Genomic DNA, 23,093 nt, shown 5'->3' with positions numbered 1-23,093 from the left:
TTGGGGAAAACGAACTAGGCGCCCGGCGGGCACCAGTCGTATACGGTCCCCACCCCACTCACCGGGCTTCGCAGGACTCTTCTGGTCTTTCCTGATGCTGCGTGGTACGTCCGGAGCTTCCCACGGGCTTGGGAAGGGAAGCTCCCTTCTCCGTTCCTCTTGGGGCTTAGGAGGCCCTCCTGTCACCTCCACCGCCCCCCTCTGCACGTCGGGACTTCTTCTCCGCCTCCAGCAGCACCTGTAAGACACGCATTTTCTCCTCCTCCTTACGGGGAGCCCTGCCCACAGCCAGGCAAAAGCTGCCTGGCTTCCTGGTCGCTGCTCCTCTGGGCAGCGGCTCGCTCTTTTAGGAGACACCACAATGCAGAGTAGGCTCTCATTTTTAAATCAGCATGAATGCGGGGTGGGCTGTGGGCTCCCACTCCTCTTCACAGCACAGGGAAATCCCCACACCGTGGACCCCTTGGGATGTAGCGCATAATGTGGGATGGACTCCCGCTCTTCTTTGGCAATGTGAGGGGGAATCCCTACGTCAAAATTCCCTCTAAATATGGGGCAATACGACCGCCGGGGGCACACAACAGCAGGGTGGGCTCCTGCTTCTCCTGTAGGCACGGGGGGATCCCCCCCGTGTTGCAGTCCTGCGCTGCAGGCCACCAGCACTCTTCCTGGAGTAAAAATATAGCGCTCTAGAGGCGCTAAGCCCTCAAAGGTAAAGGGGCAGAGCTGGGCCCAGGCAGGCCAGCACACCGGGCTCTCCAGCAGGGAGGCAGTCCCTTGTGGCGGTTCCTCCTGGGGCCCAGCAGCTGCAAGCCCCCACGTCACAGGGAAGCACTGGAACAGCACCAATGTTCATGGGGTCACAGCCCCCATATTTATACATTTGCTTTGTCTGCCCTGGCACAGCGCTTGGGGGAGCCAGCCTAAACTGTTTCTGGGGTTTTTGGAGCACTTTGACAAGGCTCCTCTTCCCCTTTGTCAGGTGGGGGCTCGTCATCAGACATACCACAGGGGGGCGGAGCCAGCATTCACCTAGGCAGGCACAAACCTCTTCAGGGTCAGGGGACTACTCCTCCCACTACTCCAAATGCAGACACCCTATTCCGCCTAGCGCTGACTCACCCTGCCCTCCCTGGAGCCACACACGCCTCAACAGCCCCTGTCACTCCAAAGCCAGACATGCAATCCACATCAGCCAGGCAGACACATAGCACACAGAAATGGCAACTTCTAAAAGTGGCATTTCTAAAATAGTGATAATAAATCTGTGCACACCGTTGCACAGCATTTATTATTACTATTCCAACCATACCAAACTTGACCTCGCTGCTTCTCATCAGGAATTACCACTGAAACACTTATCAGGGAATCACCAATGCATTCCAATGGGAGCGCACCTTCACAGCAGTGAGAAACCAAAATGGCTGTCTGTCACTACCAGGACATATCACACACATAAGGTACATGTCCTACGTTTCACCTACAATGCACCCTGCACATAGGGCTAGCTTGGGCCTCCCTTATGGGGGACTGACATGCAGTAAAAGGGGGGTCACAGACATGGCACACACTTTAGGTTCCACGTCACAGCGGCAGTAACACAACTTGCACAGGCCCTGCATTGGCAGAGGCCTGGGATAGGTTTGAAAGGCTACTTTGGTGGGTGGCGCAATCAGCATTTAATTTACTTGCCCTGGGTATCTGAGATACCACTTTACAAGGGTCTGACAGGTAAATTAAATATGCTAAACAGGTGTAGACCAATCTTACCATGTTTACCACAGAGAGCACATGCACTTTACACTGGACAGCAGTGCGAAAGTGCCCGGAGTCTTAAAACCACCAACACCATGTCAGAAAAATGGCTAGGAGGAAGGCAAAATGTTCAGGGCCAAGTCCAACAACTGCTCTATCCTCCACTCAGCCTCCAGTCACTTTCCTTATTGATTCATCAGTCCCTAATTTTGTTCTGTGGGCTTTGTTGCTATGTTTGAGCCATCTGACCCGGTATCCTAGTCCAGGTTATTTTACTCTCTATACCAATTCTACTGGCAGCATGGATACTATAATCAACCCTAACATACTTTCAGGCAGATGCTACCACCAGTATGCTCCAGAATCTGAGGTTGTGTAGTGGCAGACTAGGATGATAAATAAAGCCACTACAACAAAACATTACTCATTTGACGATTCCACTAGGATGGTACTAGATTTCTGCTAGGCTAATGCCAGTTATCTTTGCCTTTCACACAGAGGCTGCTGTGTTAGTGTCTCATCTGTTTTTTTGTTGTTTTGTTTGATTCATTTAAACCAGGTTTCTGCACAGCTAAGGGTGATCTGATCAGCTCCATCCTCTACCCGCAGCCAGTGGGCTTCAAATTCTACACAGACTCCATCAGATTTGTGCTATTCCTGGCTATATTGGGTAAGACAGAGACAAACTGGTAATATGCTTGATGAGGTTCCTTGCATGGGTTGTTGTATACATATCTCCTACCATGGTAACACGGATCTTTCCTGACTTGGGACAGTGCAAAAATTAGTGAGTGATGCAAAACACTGGCTTTAATTCAGTCTGCTCTCTTTCCTAACCATCTTTGTACAGTTTGTGATTTTAACATTTCACACCCCTACACCAGAATAGGTTGGGCCTGGGCTACTATCATTTAAATACAGGTATTTGTTTACTCTCAAAACACCTGCACCAAGGTTGTGCCTTGATTCCTTATCACCTTCACTGGTTGTCTGTTCATGGATCTGCACTTGGGTTTCCGCACCTTAAAGTGCGTGGGTGCCCACTGCCGCCTTTGTAGTTATTTTGATCAATGTCTTCTCCACTACAGGCAGTGCTGTGCAGTCCAACCATTTTCACTGTGACTTGTTCCATAGATTTCTCACAATTTCCATGCCATTTTAAGTTACTAATGCCAAAGGGCTTAAAGTCTCCTTGTGCTTATTTTATAGACTTTGATTAATTTTGTCCTCTGTCCTCTCATCTGGTCTACCTTTAGTAATTCAGGCAGGACTGGTTTTAAGTTAAAGAACACTATTCAGTCCCTACGAATGCATTTAGCACAGTGCAAGTGAGTTCTCTAGGAAGCCTCAACTATTGTCCCATTGCCAGGAAAGTGTGGAAAAAACAGTCTTGCACTGTTCATGGACGTGGCTGCACAGAGGTCTCCCAGTAAACAGACCAAATGTCCTCTGTAAAGGCTCCATAACCACTGCATCTGTGGAGGTTAGCTGTTCTCACTCATGCTTCATCCTGTATGACCACAAACTTGGCATACAGAAGTACTCTGGCAGTGAGTGATACATTTCCAAACAAAATTTCAGCCTCTCAATGAAAGCAAGTTGAAGACATAGAGCTAGACTTTCAGTTGATAAATCTTGACCTCCAAAGCCTTATTTAATATATACTCTAATATAATCCTCAGTTTTCAGCTTGTCATTATCATAAAGTACTTACATTGACAACTGCCCTGCATGGACATTTGTTGCCCCTTGTTCCCTTTCCTAAATCCACACATGTTAATTAGGAGTGTTCAAAGTTGCAAGACTGGCAACTTCGCAGATTTTTTTGATTTTAGTTTTTTTAAACTATTCAGGCTTTCCAAAGTGGCAAGCTTATGTGGTTTAAAAGATAAAAGCAGAGGTAACTGGCAGGGTCTGTGGGCCATTGCAGCTGTGGCAAACGTTCCCGTGCCTCAAGGAGCTGCCAGGGCAGTGGGTACTTATGCTGTCCCACAGCTGTGCCCTTTCTTGTGCTCTGAGCCCCTCCATCCCCAGTGGCAAACTCCAGGCACCAGCCTCTCCTTGCTTTCCCCATCCTCACAAGGCTACAATGACTGACTGATCCAGGTTGTCTCACTCACAAAACATCTTGGAGCAGGAAATCCTCAGAGGGAGGTGGGCCAGTGGGTTTTATCGCTACTATTCTGTGAACTTCAGCCAACTTCCCAAATGACAGAGTTTGCAACCTGCCCACATACATCTGTCTAACAAACATGTTGTCATACCCTAAATGTTAATTCATCATTACTGAATACCCACTACATTTGTTAAATAGCTGCCATCATTGCCAGGATGGTTCTGTCATACTAACAATTACTGCCTTGATTCCAGTTATCAGTCATACCAGAAAAGGCCACTTTATGGCAGGAATGGTCCTCATTATCACACACACATGATGCTCTCTCTGTCTCTCCCTTCCTCTCTTTATTTCAACCCCTCTCCCACACGAACCCACCCTTGGGGACATGCACATGTGCATACATGCATGCCAGCATTCTCCGCTCGCCTGCTTACAGTCCAAGCTTAACCATTGCATCTGCGTCTCCATGACATTGTGCTGTTCCAGTTGGGTTGAGGACATGGTGTTAAGTGCACCTGTGGAGCCTTTGCCAGCCAGGTACCCCTAGAACCCTAAGGTAACTGTTTTGTTGAATATTGAGGCTGATGACTGCTGGTTATGTCAGCAGGGACAAATAGCGACAGAGTGTTGTCCATTATTCCCAGGACCCTGTCTCCTCCTCTGATTGGATGACTGCTGCTGTCTGTTAGACTCAATCATCCAGTGAGGGAAGTGGATACAGATTTAAGAAGCTTTTCTAACAGTGAAGTTCTGAACATTCACCTGCTACAGTGCAGGTAAAGCTGTTGTCACTTCTTTGACAGATATACAGTGTTAATCACCTTCCATCAAGACATATGTAGTGTGGATTTAAAGTGTTATGACTAAGCTGATGGCATGGATTTAGCTCAGTCCATCAGCTTACCTTCTGTGACAGTGGTAGCTGACACAATTGGTGAGGCTCACTTCCCCCACTTTCCATAGTGGGCTGGCACTAGATGAAAACTCCACACCCTCCCAATTCCCTAAATGTGGGGATACTCTTACCCCTCATATACCATTTTAGTGAAAATCACATTTTTACCGTCCACTGGAATACAGTAAAGGGAGAGGGCAAAGGTGGGCAGGGGGAATGCCTTTATACACCAAATAATACATTAATATTACAAGGAACATTGAGCTATATAACCCGAATTAGAGTTATCTGAGGTTTGAGTATGTAGTGTCTGTGCCTCATGTGAAATGGCACTTTCTGGTCTAAGTCAATAGTATCTGTTTAGCCTGTGTTGTATTTATTGTCCATACTAAAACGGAAAGGTAATGGGCAGAATGCTTGCAAAAGTTTCAGTGTTTGCAAACTGCTCAGGTCGTCATCCAGTTAATTTTTAGGTCTCGGACCGTAGGCTGCGATTGCGCAGTCTCGCTCCGAGATTTAATGTTTTCTATAGTGGGGCTTGTACCCGGCCCTCTTCTCCATTGGCTGGATTCCTAAATGGAGGCCAGCCATTGGAGGAGAGGGGCATCACTCCGTTCAAGCCCCGTCTTTTTCGGATTAGGGGGCGTGTTTTTTGCAGTTTTTCTCTCCGTGACGTCATCCGTCACTCAACAGCAAAAACCACACCCCCGAATGCGAAAATTTTGGCGCTTTTTTGACGCCATTTCTGCCCGACCGCCGCGGGAAGAAGTCGAGAAGCTGCCGAGTCCTCCGGTGAGTGCTCGCTTTTCTTGCCTCTCTTCCCTGATTGTGCCCGTGTTCTTGCCTCTGCCCCCTCAATGTGCGTCTGTCTCCTCGTTGTGCGTCTGCCCCCTCGTTGTGCTTGCTTTCTGGCCCCCCCTCGTTGTGCTTGCTCACCTGCCCCCTCGTTCGTTGTGCTTGCTCTCCTGCCCCTGCTCCCTCGTTCGTTGTCCCCTTGTTGCTTGTGCTTGCTCTCCTGCCCCTGCCCCCTGGTTGCTTGTGCATGCTCTCCTGCCCCTGCCCCCTTGTTGCTTGTGCTTGCTGTCCTGCCCCTGCCCCCGGCCTGCTTGTGCTTGCTCTCTTGCCCCTGCCCCCTCGTTTCTTGTGCTTGCTCTCTGGCCCTGCCCCCTCGTTTGTTGTGCTTGCTCTCCTGCCCCTGCCCCCTCGTTCGATGTCCCCTCCTTGCTTGTGCTTGCTCTCCTGCCCCCTCGTTTCTTGTGCTTGCTCTCTGGCCCTGCCCCCTTGTTTGTTGTGCTTGCTCTCCTGCCCCTGCCCCCTCGTTCGTTGTCCCCTCCTTGCTTGTGCTTGCTCTCCTGCCCCCTCGTTGCTTGTGCTTGCTCTCTGGCCCTGCCCCCTCGTTTGTTGTGCTTGCTCTCCTGCCCCTGCCACCTCGTTCGTTGTCCCCTCCTTGCTTGTGCTTGCTCTCCTGCCCCTGCCCCCCGGTTGCTTGTGCTTGCTCTCCGGCCCCTGCCCCCTCGTTTGTTGTGCTTGCTCTCCTGCCCCTGCCTACTCGTTCGTTGTTCCCTCGTTCGTTGTGCTTGATCTCCTGCCCCTGCCCCCTCATTCATTGTCCCCTCGTTCGTTGTGCTTGCTCTCCTGCCCCTGCCCCCTGGTTGCTTGTGCTTGCTCTCCTGCCCCTACCCCCTGGTTGCTTGTGCTTGCTCTCCTGCCCCTGCCCCCTAGTTGCTTGTGCTTGCTCTCCTGCCCCCTGGTTTCTTGTGCTTGCTCTCCTGCCCCCTCGTTGCTTGTGCTTGCTCTCCTGCCCCTGCTTCCTCGTTCGTTGTGCTTGCTCTCCTGCCCCTGCCCCCTCGTTTGTTGTGCTTGCTCTCCTGCCCCTGCCTACTCGTTCGTTTTTCCCTCGTTCGTTGTGCTTGCTCTCCTGCCCCTGCCCCCTCGTTTGTTGTGCTTGCTCTCCTGCCCCTGCCTACTCGTTCGTTGTTCCCTCGTTCGTTGTGCTTGCTCTCCTGCCCCTGCCCCCTCATTCGTTGTCCCCTCGTTCGTTGTGCTTGCTCTCCTGCCCCTGCCCCCTCGTTCATAGTCCCCTTGTTGCTTGTGCTTGCTCTCCTGCCCCCTTGTTGCTTGTGCTTGCTTGCCTGCCCTTGCCCCCTGCCTGCTTGTGCTTGCTCTCCTGCCCCTGCCCCCTGGTTGCTTGTGCTTGCTTTCCTGGCCCTGCCCCTGGTTGCTTGTGCTTGCTCTCCTGCCCTGCCCCCTTTTTGCTTGTGCTTGCTCTCCTGCCCCTGCCCCCTGGTTGCTTGTGCTTGCTCTCTTGCCCCTGCCCCCTGGTTGTGTGTGCTTGCTCTCCTGCCCCTTTTGTTTCTTTTGCTTGCTCTCCTGCCCCTGCCCCCTTGTTGCTTGTGCTTGCTCTACTGCCCCCTCGTTGCTTGTGCTTGCTCTCCTGCCCCTTGCTTGTGCTTGATCTCCTGCCCCTGCCCCCTCGTTGCTTGTGCTTGCTCTCCTGCACCTGCCCCCTCGTTGCTTGTGCTTGCTCTCCTGCCCCGCCCCCACTTTGGTTGTGCTTGCTCTCCTGCCCCCGCACCGTCGCTGGTTGTGCTTGCTCTCCTGCCCTGCTATTGGCATTGTAAATGACAATGCCATTTATTTATGTTTTAAAAACAAAAACATAAATAAAAATAATTTCATGAGCAATGCCAATAGCTCTAACTTTAAGAATGCCGAGACCATTGCATTGTAAATGCTTGTTTTCTCTCCTTTCTATTGCTTATGAGCAGCAGCTCTATGCAGAGCGCACTTGTTTGTGCCCCTTTAGAATCATTTCAGTTCAAACTACCAAAGAGTTGATCATTTAATGCTTGCCATTTCTAATCGCTCAGGGCCTCCCATCGGTCTATGATTTGTCCACTCACAGTGCCTCGCCAGAGTGGGATCAGTCAGATGTAAATATGACTTGCTTCTTCTGCCCAAAGCCATAGTTCCTAATATAGTAGAGTTGTTGTACAGTCTTAGGCCTGAGCATGGAAGATAGCTTTGCAGTTTAGGTCTCGGCAAAGAGATGCGCGAAGTGCGTTCTCGGCAGAGAACTATTGTAATCGTTTCAGCCGGCAAACGAAACAAGAGCTGGGCACGCGCCCAGCATTCTGAATGGGAGAGGAGGGACAAGAGCTGGCCACGCGCGGATTTGGTCACGGGCACGCTCACGGCGCTAGCGTCTCCGCCGTGTGCCGATGACTGCTCTGTTCCTGGCCGGCTTCACGGAAGGCAGCATGCTTGTACTTTCCTCCCACCCTTTCACTACCAGGTCCCCCCCCTGCGCCGGTGACAAGGTGAGATCTGCGCGCCAGATTCTGCGACTCTGAATGATTGTGTGGGGGCTAAGGTCGCCAGGTTGTTTCCGTGCCCGTATCCTCCGTTGTCTTCTGACCTCTACATAAGACCACCACCATCTATACTGTTAGCACCCTGTTTTTTCAACCCCCCACTGCGGCTCTCGGGCACACGGGCAGGCGGAATGTTGAAAATAAATAGCCGTGCAAAATGGCATGGGGGAGCTGGCCGCCTCGCAGCCTTCATACAACTGAATCTCGAGGGATCAATTCCTGCGGGTAGTGGTGTAATTTACGGAAGCCTGTACCTTACCTAGCCTGCCATAATCGGGGGATTTCCCAGGCGCCTCCATACACTCTGCTGGGGAGAGAGACACCACTTCACTGCTTTTATAATCATGTTGTTCTTTCTCTGAAATCAGACGTGGAGTAGCTCGTCGCCCAGACACAATTGTCCCCTCTTTAAATTCTCAAGGCTGAGAGGCACACTGCTTTGTGTAACAATGCACGAAACTTACCTGTACCCTCGCACAGTTCCATGTGAAAAGATCAGAAGACAGCTGGTAATTTGACCTATGCAAGGTGACCTTTTGAGAAAGGTCAACTTAACTGAAATAAGAATACCACAAAATAGATTTGAGAGATGAATCGAATTTAATTTTCAAATACTTTCATTGTGAAAGTACCAAATTTAAAAAATAGTTATCCAGAACTTTTGATTTAAAGCTTAGGAAAGCACTACTGGGGAAACTGCAAAAACAGTTACAGGCGAGTATAATTATGAGGCATGAGTGGTAACGCTAAAAGACCGTAAGAATGTCATTATTGAAACACCACATGCTCCAAGCAAGCACACAAACAAACGAAAAGAGTGTCAAATAATTAACACTTGTCTATTTTTACATACATATGTGCAGTTATGCATTGCTGCAGTATTTTGAGCATAATTGACTTTTTTGTCTTGCCACATAACCATTAGAATATGGTGCATAATTTACAGATTTGACCAGAACATGCCTTTTTGTTTCAAACTCTTTCGAATACAATACTTAAAATGCGGTCTTTCCTTTTTCTGAACACTGGAAGGCCATTTGCAAAGGTTGACTAGTCACCTTTCAGTAGCTGAAAGTAATGGATGGTAAGCCAACATTTTCTGGTTATTGGATAGTTTAATGGGTCTAAAATAAAAGTCTAATTACACATGTTGTTGGTGATAGATCCAAACGTGTTTTCACGTTCGCTGCAAAAAGTGTTTAGTTGGACTGGCAGTAAAAGCACACAGGTTGTTGTCAGTTTGGCTGACGGGCTGAAGGTTCTGTTGTTCCCTGATCTGATTGGTGAATAAGGAGAGCTGTGATGCTCGCAATGCTTTGCCACACCAACTGATCTTTTTGAGTATTTCTAAGGCTTAGACTTTATTTTGGCAGTTCCTATAAATTAGACTGGACTATTGTCGAATAGGAAGATTGGTAAATCTGCACGCCTTTAACTAGATTCTGAGAAAGTCTTTTATAGTGTGAGCTAGCCGTTTGTGGCATAGTAACTGTCCGGTGATGTTCAAAACTCGAAACTGACCGCATGAAGCAGGATTTTAGTTAGGGGTCTTACACATTGCCGTTATGCCTATGTTGAGGTACTAGACAAGCCTTTCCAGTGGTACCGTCTTTCGTTAGTACTTTCTGTATCATCTATGGCTATATTTTCAGTGCAGTGCGGACTGGATGGGGAGCTGCTTCATCGCCATGCCCTGTGCCAAATTGTCATGATTTTGGCTGTCCTCTGCAACCTCCGAGTACAAGACACTGCCTTGGTCACATCCTGCACTCAACTCTATTGTACCTGGGCTTCACTGCATTTGTTCGTTACTGTGCAAGACCAAGTCTTTGTTTCCCCAAACTTACTGCGCACAGTATCTGTCCTGTGTGCAGCAGCAGCTGTGTTTGGGTGAATAGCGGATGCCAGTGCATTATATCCCTTTTGTGCCCCCAAAACCTAGCTTCGGTCATGCCTGGCAGCTAGTGTTCATTCCCTCATACTCGGTGCATGGTTTTCTGCCGTTGTTAGTGCCCACTGCGTGCCGGGAAATCGCATCGCAAAGACCCTATACCTTTTTGACCTCAATTCCTCAATCGGCTGACAGTTCACAAAACCACCATCCAGTTCCCTCGTTTGGTAGTAGGTTTTGCATTATAACAATTGCATCCTCCTCAGTCGTGGGTTTTGTGGCAAATTTCAATGCTGTTTTATTAAATATAAAGATAATGTCTCCTGATTAAAGTACCATACCTTTTATTTTATTTTTTAAAAAGGTATGTTTGCGGCGCAGTAATAAAATAGTATTTAGTATCAAGCCTGGAATTCTTGACGGGATTTTATTTTGAATAACCTGGGCTATATTCACACTCCAAATGTACACCTCTGTGCATCTCTTAAGGCAGGGCTGCCTTTTTTTTTCTTCCTCAAAATATAGCGGGTCGAGTTCTGCCTGCAGGATGTATTGTTGCCAAGTCTTTAACATATAAATGGAGTAGACTGTCTATATCTCTCTCAAGTGTTAGATTCCAATACATGAACAGCTATTCTAAATCAGTAAAATACAGTCATCACATCGTCAATTGATAAGCTCATATATGGTTTGAATAGAAAAGCAACCCGTGTATTTTTAACTGTAGAAGGCTTTTTAAATGTTCTGTTAGGATTAGAATGAGAGCTTGATCTTGATGGGTGCCTGATTGCTTTTGTATTTTTTATTTTTACATTTCCCACATTGGTCTTGTCCTTAAGTCTTTTCTGTCTCGCAATATAGCTCCTCTGCTGCTGTGCTGATTTCCACATGCCCAGTTTCTCTCTTGATGCTGCTCCATTGCACTCCTCCTGGGTTCCCAGGTACGAATCGCAGAGCACACCCCATCATTGTTCACTTTGCTGCCTCTCCCCTCCACGTGCATCCAGTACTCTCCTAATGCCCCATGTTCTCAGTCTTGCTCTGCTCTTCCACCATTACTACCATTACCACAATTATCACTACCAACATCCCCACACTGCATTAACAACTACTATTACAGCCACCATTAAACCATGAATAACATCACTTTTACCAACACCACCATTTCTACTTACAAAACTACAGTCTGCACATAATTATGTGTCCAGGCAGTTCAAGGTACTGCATAGTCATGTCACCAGGGGTGAGAAAGTGAGTATCTGTTGCAGTACCCCCCACTTTTTGCCTGATACCTGATGCGATTTTCCTTGAAGCAAAGTCTTTACGTTGAGAAACTTCGCTGCATTTATCCAGCCAGGTTGCCCCCAGTGAAAAGAAGGAAGCACTGTAACAGCTGGGAGCCCGTGCGTGAGGTGCATCATCAGAGCTGTGTGAATAATAACAGCTGTGAGCCCCGTGCCGGAGGTGCATCATCGGAGCTGTGTGAATAATAACTGCTGTGAGCCCGTTCCTAAGGTGCATCATCAGAGCTGTGTGAATAATAACAGCTGTGAGCCCGTGCCTAAGGTGCATCCTCAGAGCTGTGTGAATAATAACTGCGTCAGCCCCGTGCGTGAGGTGCATCATCAGAGCTGTGTGAATAATAACAGCTGGGAGCCCGTGCCTGACGTGCATCATCAGAGCTGTGTAAATAATAACTGCGTCAGCCCCGTGCGTGAGGTGCATCATCAGAGCTGTGTGAATAACAACTGTGAGCCCGTGCGTGAGGTGCATCAGCAGAGCTGTGTGAATAATAACAGCTGTGTGCCCGTGCCTAAGGTGCATCATCAGAGCTGTGTGATTAATAACTGTGTCAGCCTTGTGCGTGAGGTGCATCATCCACATTGCTCAGGTCACCCAAATTCCTGCACTCTCTACCACACTGCTTTCAAGAACAGCATACTCTTGCACACACTCACTGCTCACCAATTCAAAGTTTGCTAAAAATTTTATGCAACGCATTGTTATACACAATGCCAAAAACTCAAACTTTAATGCTGCGAGAACTATTGCATTGTAAATGCTTGTAATCACAGGGTTGTCAATATTCATGAATAAGGGACAGAAGCTCCCGTACATGTGGAATCTGGAAAGCCAAGAGAGTCCCCGTATGCGTTCAGAGGTCGGAATTCAGGTACTATTGAGTCAAGAGACAAATGAAATCTCCCCATTGCGGATCCAAAATCACATTATTTTTCCAATACCAATTACTAAATGGCAAAATACTGTGCAATATTACGTTCGGCCATTGCTGAAGGGAATCCGGCTCTACACTGCCATTGCGCTGGTATTAGCTAAACGCCAAGTATCCATGCATTAGGGAGCCACATCTCACCCTACAGTCAAAGGATGGATGCAGGACCTGGTAAACAGCGATAACACAAGTGACATTTACACCTCTTTCCAACCACCTGCATTCAGACCTAAAAAACATATGGCAACCTCTGCGATCTACAGCTATTTCCATTTGAGGATGGAAACCACAACCCAAACTGATACAAATGACAAAGCGGAACAAGCACCTAAAACTGACATGAACTACGCTCTACACAATGTCCAACCTACTCCCCTCCACCCCCTTAACACAGTCCACACCCTTTGAGGAACCCCATTTCCCAATAACACACATTCCCTCCCTGAGGATAGACGCCATATTTTTATGCTTAACTGGCACTCTGCGCTATGGACACCATGTATCCCTCCTTGTATATTCTATTGTTGTAACATGACAGTGTCAAGAATGTGTAACATTGTGCAACAACACAATGGTAACTGAGCCACCCTTGTATCTGTATACAACTCTACTCTTATTCTGCAACAATGTCTTTCTTTTTTTTTGTATTTAGTTTATCCTCTGTTGAAATTAATAAAAGAAATTTTAAAAAATTTAAAAAAGAAACTTCTACTTTAGATTGCCACACTCTTCCCATTGAATCTAGATGCGTGATCACGTTCAGTGGAGGATGCTTTTCTAAGAGTGATAAATAATAAGAACTCAAGGAAGGGACTTAAGCATTCAACTTACCAGACAACATGACACCAGGACTGTAAAGTAATCTCGTTTACTTTTTTCTTCTAAACAGCTGGTTTCAATATCTGCAATAAATTTAACACAAGTTAAGGTGTTAAAAACATATTACGCATTTTCTTATTTAAAGAAGAGTGACCTGTGATTCTCACACCAGGTCGTTGGGGGACACAGGAAGTACAGTTCTGGTCACCAACCGATGTTTTTCACACATTTGGTATTTTAGAACAAACATGAATAAGAGGGTGGTTTGATTTTTTTCCCTTGCTGCCTAAGGCCTTGAAACATGTTACACCCAGAACTAAAAGGCTCCATTACACCTTAATGGTGAAGAAGTCATATGTCTGGTTGATTTAAGGCAAGAGATCCCCAATTATCGGCACTAGGTGCACCTTTAATTACAACGGGGTATATTAATAAGGGCCGGCCCAAGACCTTCATAGATTGTGCTGAGAGGGAAGCAGCCACACTCACTCAGAAAGGAGGCACACTATGGGTGTAAACTTACAATCAGAATATAGCGCTGATGACAAAACAGAAAAAAGATGGGAGCACCTCCTGCTGCATTCACTGAAGGAAAATTAACTACAAGTTTTCACAGAGGCAAGTGTCCAAAGACCCTCTGTTGTAGGCCCAAAAAGTACCTGACCAACAAAACCATGTAATGAAGGTGCACAAGGTTGCAATGAAGACCAATAGTATCAAATAGACAAGGTAAAGTTGCAGACCGCGTACGTTGCGAGTTACCACCACACAGGTTACATCAGCATAGTTACCAAGGATGAAATAATTTAAAAAGCAAAATTTGTCTGACAATAAAAAGGGTATATTACCTAATATACAGAACACATCTGCTAAAATTGAGGGCATGTCATCCCGAAGTTTGTAAATATGAGAAACGGGAAAATAAATTAAGTGCTAGAGAAAATAAACAAATACATGTCTAGATATTGCTCTGATTTACTACTATAACATTTATGTAAATTATATTTGATTCACATTATTGGGCACTTTTGGGCCAGTTACCTGGCTTGTGTAAGAAGGTTGAGCACATTAATTTCTACAACGTGATCCTTCATAAATGAAAACAAATTTATTAGGACAAAATCAACATGATATATGCAAAGCCTGACTAGCGGCACAAACTAGCGGGAGAAATTAGCTCTTAAGCAACCCTAACACTATTTACAACTGACAAAGAAACAAATCTACAGCCTCGAAGTTTCCTTTTTGGAAAATAAAGGTAATGTATGTTTTGAGGATCGGTGTGTCAACACATGAAACCAGGACTATAGTTAACTAATATTTGCAGCACTTCACACTTATGATTACATCTTTCCTTATTTAAACATGAGAATCGCCCTTCCACTGATATACAGAAGATAAGCATATGTCATAGTACTAAAATACTAGTTTTAGTAGAGTTGTTGGAGAGCATAGGCCTGAGCATGGAAGATATCTTTGCTGTTTAAGAGCAGAGCGAGCAAGATACGTGATAAGGGACAGGCCTGCTATGTGTTGCCGAGCCTATTAGTTCTGTGTAACCTGTGGCCTAGCTGTGATTTTCAGGTTTTAGCCTCTGTAATCTGTGCTCCTGAGATATAACACTGCTTATTGATGCCTGCGCCCGGTTATCATGCAACCTAATAACTCTACTGTCCACATCGTGGCTCTCTAATGTATGTGCGTCCTGTTCAGTAACTGTTTCTTGTGCATGTGTAAAATGTAACATGAGAGATAGTTGTGCTGTCCGCAGTGGCAGTCTGTACAACCTGTGTATCCGCCTCTTAAGGGTAATAGCTGTCAGATATGTAAGCCCGGGGAGAATTGTGTAGGGCTAATTTGTGCAGTTCATCTTTACTCTGGATGAGAGCATTGCATATGATCATTCAAGTGGCGTCTGCTTTTGTAGAGTGTTTTCAGAGAACATCAAATGATATGCAAGTCAATAGGCACTCTGGATTTAATTGGACTAATCTTTCTCTCTTTTCTTCTTTCCTTGTCATATCTTATATTTCCTCATCTTCCTTTTGTTCTCACCGTCCTCTTTCTAACTTTCCTTTTCCTACTTGCACATTCACCCATTTTTATTCTGCCTTTAATATTCTTGTTTCTTTTGATCTCCCTTACGTCATTTTCCCTACTTCCATTATTCTTTTCTTTGGCCTCTCATTTACCCACTCATATTTCTCCTGCTATTTTTCCATTGATCTTCTACATGCTCCTTTACCCTCTTTCTTCTCTTTCTCTGTGTTACCCCTCTTTCTTTTTCTCCTCAACATTATACCTTTTTTTTGTTTCTTTTGCCCTCTTTACCCATTATTCCCTTCCCCCACCCATTCTCTTAATCTTCCTTGTTCTTTCTTCACCTCTTCCTCTTTACATTTGCCACCTTTCCTCTCCATTTCTTCATCTTTCTATTTTAATCCCTTTCATTTGTTCCTTCACCCCTTTTTCCACTGTATCCCTTTCTCTATTGTATTAACTCTGTTTCTGTGATTGGACATGCTTAACCACTTCCATTTCCCTCTTTTCTCCCATTATTTCCCTGTCCTCTTAATTGTCACCTTATTCATTTCTATTTGTATCTCCTGTTTCCTCCCTTCCCTCCTCTTTCATTTTTCATTTTCAACTTCTCTTTCTTTTCACTCCTCCCTCACAGCTATCATAGGCACCATCTACAGCATTGTCATCCTGATTATGAATAAGGTAAGCCAAGATAACTCAATCCTTTGCTCCCTGCCAACATGTCTGATCTCATTGGACGGAATTTGTCAACTGTAAATCTGACATTTTTGGGGTTGTTGGAAGGAAGATTGAGTGTAACAGAAAGGGTTTTGATATAGATGGATGACCAAATTCACGTTACTTTGCCAATAGTTGTGTCTAACTTAAAACCTTATATAGTACACCAGAATATCCTGTAGTAAAACACACCTGTTCATGGGAACAAACATTGTTAATCATTCCCATGAAATTTAAGAGCTATATGTGAGGGGGTAGGGGATGAGGCAAGAAGAGCGTTGAGAAGCCATAGAACTCAAAGTATGAAGTGGGATGAAAGACTGGAGATAATGAGTAATGTGATAAAGAAGAGTGAAGGGATGAAACATGATAGGTGATAGCACAAGAATGAGTAAGATGAGAGGGGAGAACAGGAATGGGAACTGGAATGTTAAAGGTGAGGGATTGAGCATGAGGGCTGCAGAAAATGTAAAAAAAAGATCTAAAGGATAGGTGGAGTAGAGGTAGGGAGCAAGGACGGGATTCACAACATTTATTTCTTGGGATTACGCCGCTATTTGGAGAAGATTTCCACAAAGAATTTCGGATGCGGTCCTACAAATCTAGGAAATTTGTTCTCCCACGCATAGCAGGCTTGAGAATTAGCGCATTTCAGAGTTATGGTATATAGGGAAGTTTGAAAGTAACTGATATGTGATTAGAGTTGGCATAAGGAGAGTGATCGCACAAGAGTAGAGAGTTTGTGAAAGGGAAGGAGTGAGGAAATATATTTGGAAGAGAGCAGTTGGAGCTTGACTGCAGGGTGTATGAGGCAAGTGAGACATATGGGGAGATGAGGGGGCACAGGAACAACGAATGAACAGGATAAAGCTAGAGGGAGTTATGGGAAGGATTTATTAATATTATAGAGTAAAAACACTAAATCTGAGATGATAAAACAGCTGGATAGGAAATAGGCAGAATGAGCATTTGTAGGGCATAGTGGGAGTTGGGAGAGGTTAAGTGGGAGGAATTGAAATATTACTGTGGCTGGAATATGTTGGAGGAAATGAGTTGGGGCGAAGGAGAGCAAGGGATAAAATGGGAGAAGGAGAATTAAAACAATGTGAGGAGTGAATGCATGAAGAAGTGATCATCGGAGGGGGGGCGTTAACATGTAAAAGGTGTATACTGACATCTATGCCTTTCAGAGTCCGACAGGGACGATCCTTTTCCCCACTCCTTTTTTTTCTCTGTACACAAATTCGGTCAGTGACACCATTTCTTTATTCAGTTTTTCTCACCATCTATACACTGATGGCATTTAAAGCTTTTTCTCTTTTCTAAACTCTTCTCGCATCCGGGAATGCATGTCCAACTCTACATTGCTATGTGCCACTGAATCTTCTGTCCAGTCTCTCATGCTGGACTTCTCCAGAAATGTGGTTTTGTATTTTTCTTCACCCACATGGGTTCTTGACCAACTCTATCCACTTATTGCACATTTCTTTGACGTTTGCATCCACTGCCACAAATTTTGGCCTTCTCCTCAACCCATCCTTGTTCCTGAAATCTTTCATCAACACTGCAGCACGTTACCATATTCTCAATGCATGAAAGACCTGCCCTTTCATTCCATTTCACAGACCCAAAGTACTGGTAACTTACTAGTACTCAGTAAACAATATTATTTCAATGGTCTACTCTTCTCTCTTCAATGGATAGAGATCTCAGTTTTGTGACCAGAACGTCACCCAGAGTACCACAACACCCACTAACCTCAGCTTACCTTCTTCAAGCTATCTGGCTTTCTGCCAAGAACAAGGCCTTTGACAAACTACTGATGGCGGTATTCGAGGCTGCAATTCATTTAAGTGGTGGAGTACTTTTTCGAGTCCCTTAACAATTAATACTCCTTAAAACATATTGGAATAATTGACATCTCCTTTTATCGAAGGACACTGTATACGTATTTCACTCTATCCAACTATACATATTGCTACTGGTATGTCAATTCTACATTTAGACTTGTCCACATTTGCGGTTTCTAATGTTCTTTGTTGCTTCTCACTTTTTTGTTTATGCTCGCCACCTTCATTTGTCCCATCTGCTACCAGTGTTCTTATGCACAGCATTAGCGATTGAAATGCCATCCAGTTTAAATAAAGAAATAAAAGTACATTTTGACTGTGAAGGGATCGCATGATTCTCATCGAAAGATTGTCTTGTGTGTGCCAGGTTTCCGTATCAGAGATTGTCATACGCGCCTTAGATGTCATCACAATCATTGTGCCACCGGCTCTTCCTGCTGCCATGACCGTGGGAACCATCTATGCCCAGAACCGATTGAAACGCCACGGCGTTTTCTGCATCAGCCCACCGCGCATCAACGTCTGCGGCAAGATCAAGCTAGCCTGCTTCGACAAGGTAAGTCATTGGATCCCATATGAACCAAGTGTCACGAATCCGCTCCCTGCCAGCATTCAATATGGGCAGTGCCACAAGCAAATGCTAACGTGCTATAGCGGATGGGCATTTACATTTCTTGCCATGGGATACTTCTGTTTCTGCGTTCGTCACATATTTACATAAGTTATATCATCTGATTCTTTCAAACTTAGCAGTTATTTTTTGTGTGCCTTTTTAAGTTTTAGTTTAAACAATATATTTAACATTTTCCATTCTACACAGAGATTGAGAATCCCCAAGTTCCTATCTGGCTAATGGAGTGATGTCTTTTTATTATCTTTCTCCTACCTCCAGTTCCAAACAGTGTCGTCTCCACCGCACCTTCCCCAAACATTGACTTTGACAAACATTTACTCTGTACAAGTCATTTTGTAGGAAATTGCAGCCATGGTGTAATCTAAGACTTTGTGATGGATCCCTTTTTCTGAGCCTCCAACTTTACACGTCAGTAGCCTGTTTACTGAAATCCGAAGCATGCCAGAAGAGAGAGCAGCTTCACCTTTTCTTTATCTTGGTATTTTAATTTGTATTAAAAAGCATTGAATAGTTCCCTCCCTTGTGCAGGATACTCTAATAGTTTTGAAACAAAGAGAAAAAAATGGATTTGCAAAGGGCAACATTTGTTTGCCATTGTTTAAACAAAGAGAAAAAATGCATTTGTAAAGGGCAACATTTGTTTGCCATTGTTTAAACAAAGAGAAAAAAATGCATTTGTAAAGGGCAACATTTGTTTGCCATTGTTTCAGCTTTCAAAAATATAGATTTAGAAATAATATTGAGAAATCCATTATAAAAATGTATATGAGTAACAAGCATCATTTGAACCAAAACCTTTTTTTCCATTTACCCTTTTAAAAAAAAAGAACGGAAGGGAACCGTTCACAGGCATTCTGCCTCACACAGAGAAACAAGCATTAGCAAAACCAATAGGCCATACCCTTTTTTTACCCATTATGTTTGCCAAATGGATAGCATGATGCAGTGCAGCATTGTTAAATAATTTGTTATGTAGGTGCACGTGTAAACAAAATGACAGGCACTCTTTCTTTTAATTACCAGAGTTGGATTGGTAGATAAAAACAAAAAAGGTGCACTGAAGAAAAAACAGGGGACGGAAACAACACAAGAGGACCATCGAAGCACATAGCTAGACAGAGCAACATGAAGACGGTTTAGGTTCATAGAAATCACCCAGCAAGACAGGGCGACATGGATGCAGGGAAGCAACACAGGGAATGGAAATAATACTTATTGGGCAGAGAAGCATACAGCAAGACAAAGCAACATGGAGACTGGCAGTGAGGTGGACAGAGAAACACGAGGTAAGACAGAGCAACACCGAGAAGGGGGGACATAAAAGCACAAGGCAAGACAGAGCAAAACTAAGGGGCAGAAAAGCACACGACAAGACAGAGCAACAAGGAGACCAGGTGTGGAGGGTCAGAGAAGCACACAACAAGACAGCAGATCATGGAGATGAAGGTAGCACAGAAGCACACAGTGAGATAGAGCAAAATCGGGTGGTAGAGAAGCACGTATACAGGAGGCAGTGAAGCAGATGAGGGAGACAGCTGGAAAACAAAAGCACCCCCATAGAGTGCTTAGCTAAAAAGAAAAAGTAGCCCAAACAATTGAACAGCGTAAAGACGAAGTAATGTATTCATGCTCTTGAGGAGGGACAAACTTGGGAAGTAAAGCCCACATAGACCATCAAATAGGAGTTAAGCAAATGAGGGTGACAGTTAGGTCGCAAACCATACTGTTTTCTTTGTGAAGATTGTTGTAATTAATTACTGTTCCGCAGATAGTCGGCTGCATTCCTGTAAAGCACACAAATGTTGACGAATTGCTGAAGCGGAAACATTTGGAACAATGTTTGTAGAGCAAATTCTGTATTCTTTAACCATACCATCAATACTCACTCAGCTAAACTTAGGTGCACTTTTTATCTTCTATTTTTCTCATAACTCACTGTTTTGCATTTCACTTTTCACACCTGATAAAAGAGAAATTCTGTAACAAGTATTATGTCTTCTGTATAAAACTGACTTAACAACTAAGTTGTTGGAACTAGATACCACCACTCTGTATAGAATTTGGATGTGCATGGACTGCAGGCAAGTTAGTTGATAACCCACCAGACAAATAATTGTTTATGACAAATAATTTCCTTTGGAAGCCAGAGGGTGAATACAATTGAGGTAACTAACATGGCTGATCTCTCTGCTCCTAAATAAGATTCACTCATTATAACATTTTAGAGAAATTCACCCATTGTTGTAATGTAGTTTCATTTTTCTTTTCCAAGTTTTTTTTGGGCAAAACAGAGGTAGAAAAAAGTGCTTAAAAAATATTTCTAAAAAGTAGATATTTCCAAGGTCCAACTTGGTGACTGCGAGCTATTTTAAAGCTATTAGTCTGAGGATGTTCCCTCACCTGAGAACTATTTTTGCAGGCAAGTAACTTTTCTATTTTCATTAATGTTGTGTAGTAAATTAGTGTTTTAACAGCTTCTGTTTGCCCCAGCTTTTCATCCTGTGAAACCTTGTCTCGTCTCTTTTACCCTTTCTAAAAACCATGCCTGTGCACACAGAAATGTGCTCTGCCGTTTATAATCTGTCTCAAAACCTAGTGGGTGGATAATGTTTTCCAATTTCTTTCTCTACTTTTATATGTGCCCCTGTTAACCTCTGCACACACATTGATTTCTCCCATGCGCCAGTTCATCCTTTTCACATGTCAATTTTCTCTTTTCTCTTTACCTTCTTGTTTTTCCTATTTTTGTTTACTATATTCCCTCTTTTCCTCTTACATACCTTACGCCTCACTCCACTTTATTCACCGGTATCTGTATCCTTCTATATCTTTACTTAATCTTCCCTCTCTCTTTCTCACTCCCCTTGATCCTATTATGCACTCTCCTCTCACTCCCTCCTTTTTCCATTCTCTCCCATTCTCATCATCTTTCTTTCTCTTTCTTCTGACCGCCTGTCGCTTCATTTGCCATTTCTCTCCCTTTAGCCCGCTGTCTTCATGCTTCTTGCTTATCTTGGTTCTTGGCTCAGTTGTTTTCTCCTTCCCTATCTCCACCTACCAATAGACAGGAACACTGACCGAAGAAGGCCTGGATGTTTGGGGTGTTGTGCCCCTAGATCGGGACTGCTTCCTGCCAATTCAGCACGAGTTACGTCATCTTCCAGATGGACCCTTACTCTACGCCCTTGCGGCCTGCCATTCTGTGACTCTACTGAAAGATCATCCCATCGGAGACCCAATGGATCTGAAGATGATCGAATCGACAGGCTGGGTATGCATCGCTGATTGATGATTGTGTGTAGGCAAGCATGTTGTATGTCAGTACATCGCCACCCATTGCTGCCGGCCAAACCATTACTTCATCCCCTTTACTTTGACAAAAGTGGTTTACTATTCCAGCTGTGATCCTAGCCAATTTGGGTGCAAGAGCCATATCAAATCATATGTTGAAAAGTAAAGCCACATTAATGGTATAAGAAATAATTGTGGAAAAATAAAGATGCAGGCTATTTCAAGTGTGTGTATATATTAGTGGCTAGGTCTGTGAGCAGGTGCAGATAGCTGACTGTACCTGTGTAGCATCTGAGTGAGAGGAAGGTGTTGTAGATAGATGAGTAGCTGGATCAATGACTTTCATTATTCTGTGTGTGATTAGATTGATGAATTTGGTAATGCTACTGCAGGGTTATTAGAGTAATGGGTTGATATAGGGTTACGTAGGAGAGTGAGAGGCTAGGTTGGTGAGTAGTGCTAGGAGACATGTAGGGGAGTACAGTGGCTCCTGCAGGGGCATTTATGATTAAATAGATTTGAAGACTAATAACGTTGTGCCTACTCTACCAAATAAGGTCCCATTGTATAAATAAATGCTGTAAGGAGCAGAACCCACAATAACAAGAATACCGAAAATAAATGTGTTATTTTTAATCAGACAAACAGGATGCTACATATGTGAATGGCGTTATAGCGCAGTGGACGGGGTGAGTCAAAGGTGTAATAATGATGGCAACAAATACGGCATTCAAGGGAGAAATGCAGTAGCTGTAAATGCAGAAGCGTAGGCCAATGTTATTCTTCTGGTTGTCTCCTAAATGTTCCTCTAAAAGAGTGAGAATTTATCCCAAACTAAGTAAGTGAGTTGTTGATGTCTCAACCCCAACAACTACTTAATGCAGCACCATAATCAAGGCAAGGTTATATGCAATGGGATTTTAGCATGCCTGAAGGTAAAAAAACAAATAGAAAAAAATAGAACTCAAACTTGATATGATACCATATAAAAATATATAATGTATTATGTGGGGCCCTACAGGCAATCATTGACACCAATCTTATTTAATTTATTAGAAGAGAGCTTGTACGCGAAATACATCTGGAAAAGCACAAATCAAAATCATTTTGTATAATAAAACAGTCAAAAGCTCAAAATTAAAGGATAATCTGAACACTTACTTCAAAAAATGGACGCCAAGGCAGAATGAAATGGTGATAACAATGGAATAAATCTTGAGGGCTTTCTGTAAGAAAGATGAAAAAAGGGAGAGGAAAATGATGCGTAAAAAAATGGACCAACCATATGACCGAAAGTAAGGGGAAATAAACCCGAGTCATCTGTCTAGACGCCAGTGAACTGCAATTTTTCCCAGGAACAAGCCATGTGGGTGATTCTTATCTGAAATGGGGAATGATGTGTCACCAATCATAAAGGGGAGAGGGAAACAAGTTCTTATGGACGGACCACTTAGTTTCCCGAGACCTAATAC

At 44.4% G+C, this 23,093-nt stretch overlaps 1 protein-coding gene across 5 annotated transcripts in view; it reads left to right on the top strand.

The window, feature by feature from the left end:
* The window catches only part of ATP13A2 (ATPase cation transporting 13A2), an 831,233-nt gene that overhangs the window by 602,215 nt on the left and 205,925 nt on the right, over positions 1 to 23,093 (top strand). For all 5 annotated transcript variants that reach the window (XM_086921931.1, XM_086921933.1, XM_086921932.1 and 2 more), the window contains 4 exons: positions 2,315 to 2,425; positions 15,764 to 15,810; positions 18,064 to 18,252; positions 21,395 to 21,601. In XM_086921931.1, coding sequence (XP_086778057.1) covers positions 2,315 to 2,425; positions 15,764 to 15,810; positions 18,064 to 18,252; positions 21,395 to 21,601 — 554 coding nt within the window. The remainder of the gene's footprint in view (positions 1 to 2,314; positions 2,426 to 15,763; positions 15,811 to 18,063; positions 18,253 to 21,394; positions 21,602 to 23,093) is intronic.

This window comes from Lissotriton vulgaris, chromosome 5, assembly GCF_964263255.1.
Source record: "Lissotriton vulgaris chromosome 5, aLisVul1.2, whole genome shotgun sequence".
NCBI lineage: Eukaryota > Metazoa > Chordata > Amphibia > Caudata > Salamandridae > Lissotriton > Lissotriton vulgaris.
This window is presented reverse-complemented; position numbering and strand designations above follow the sequence as displayed.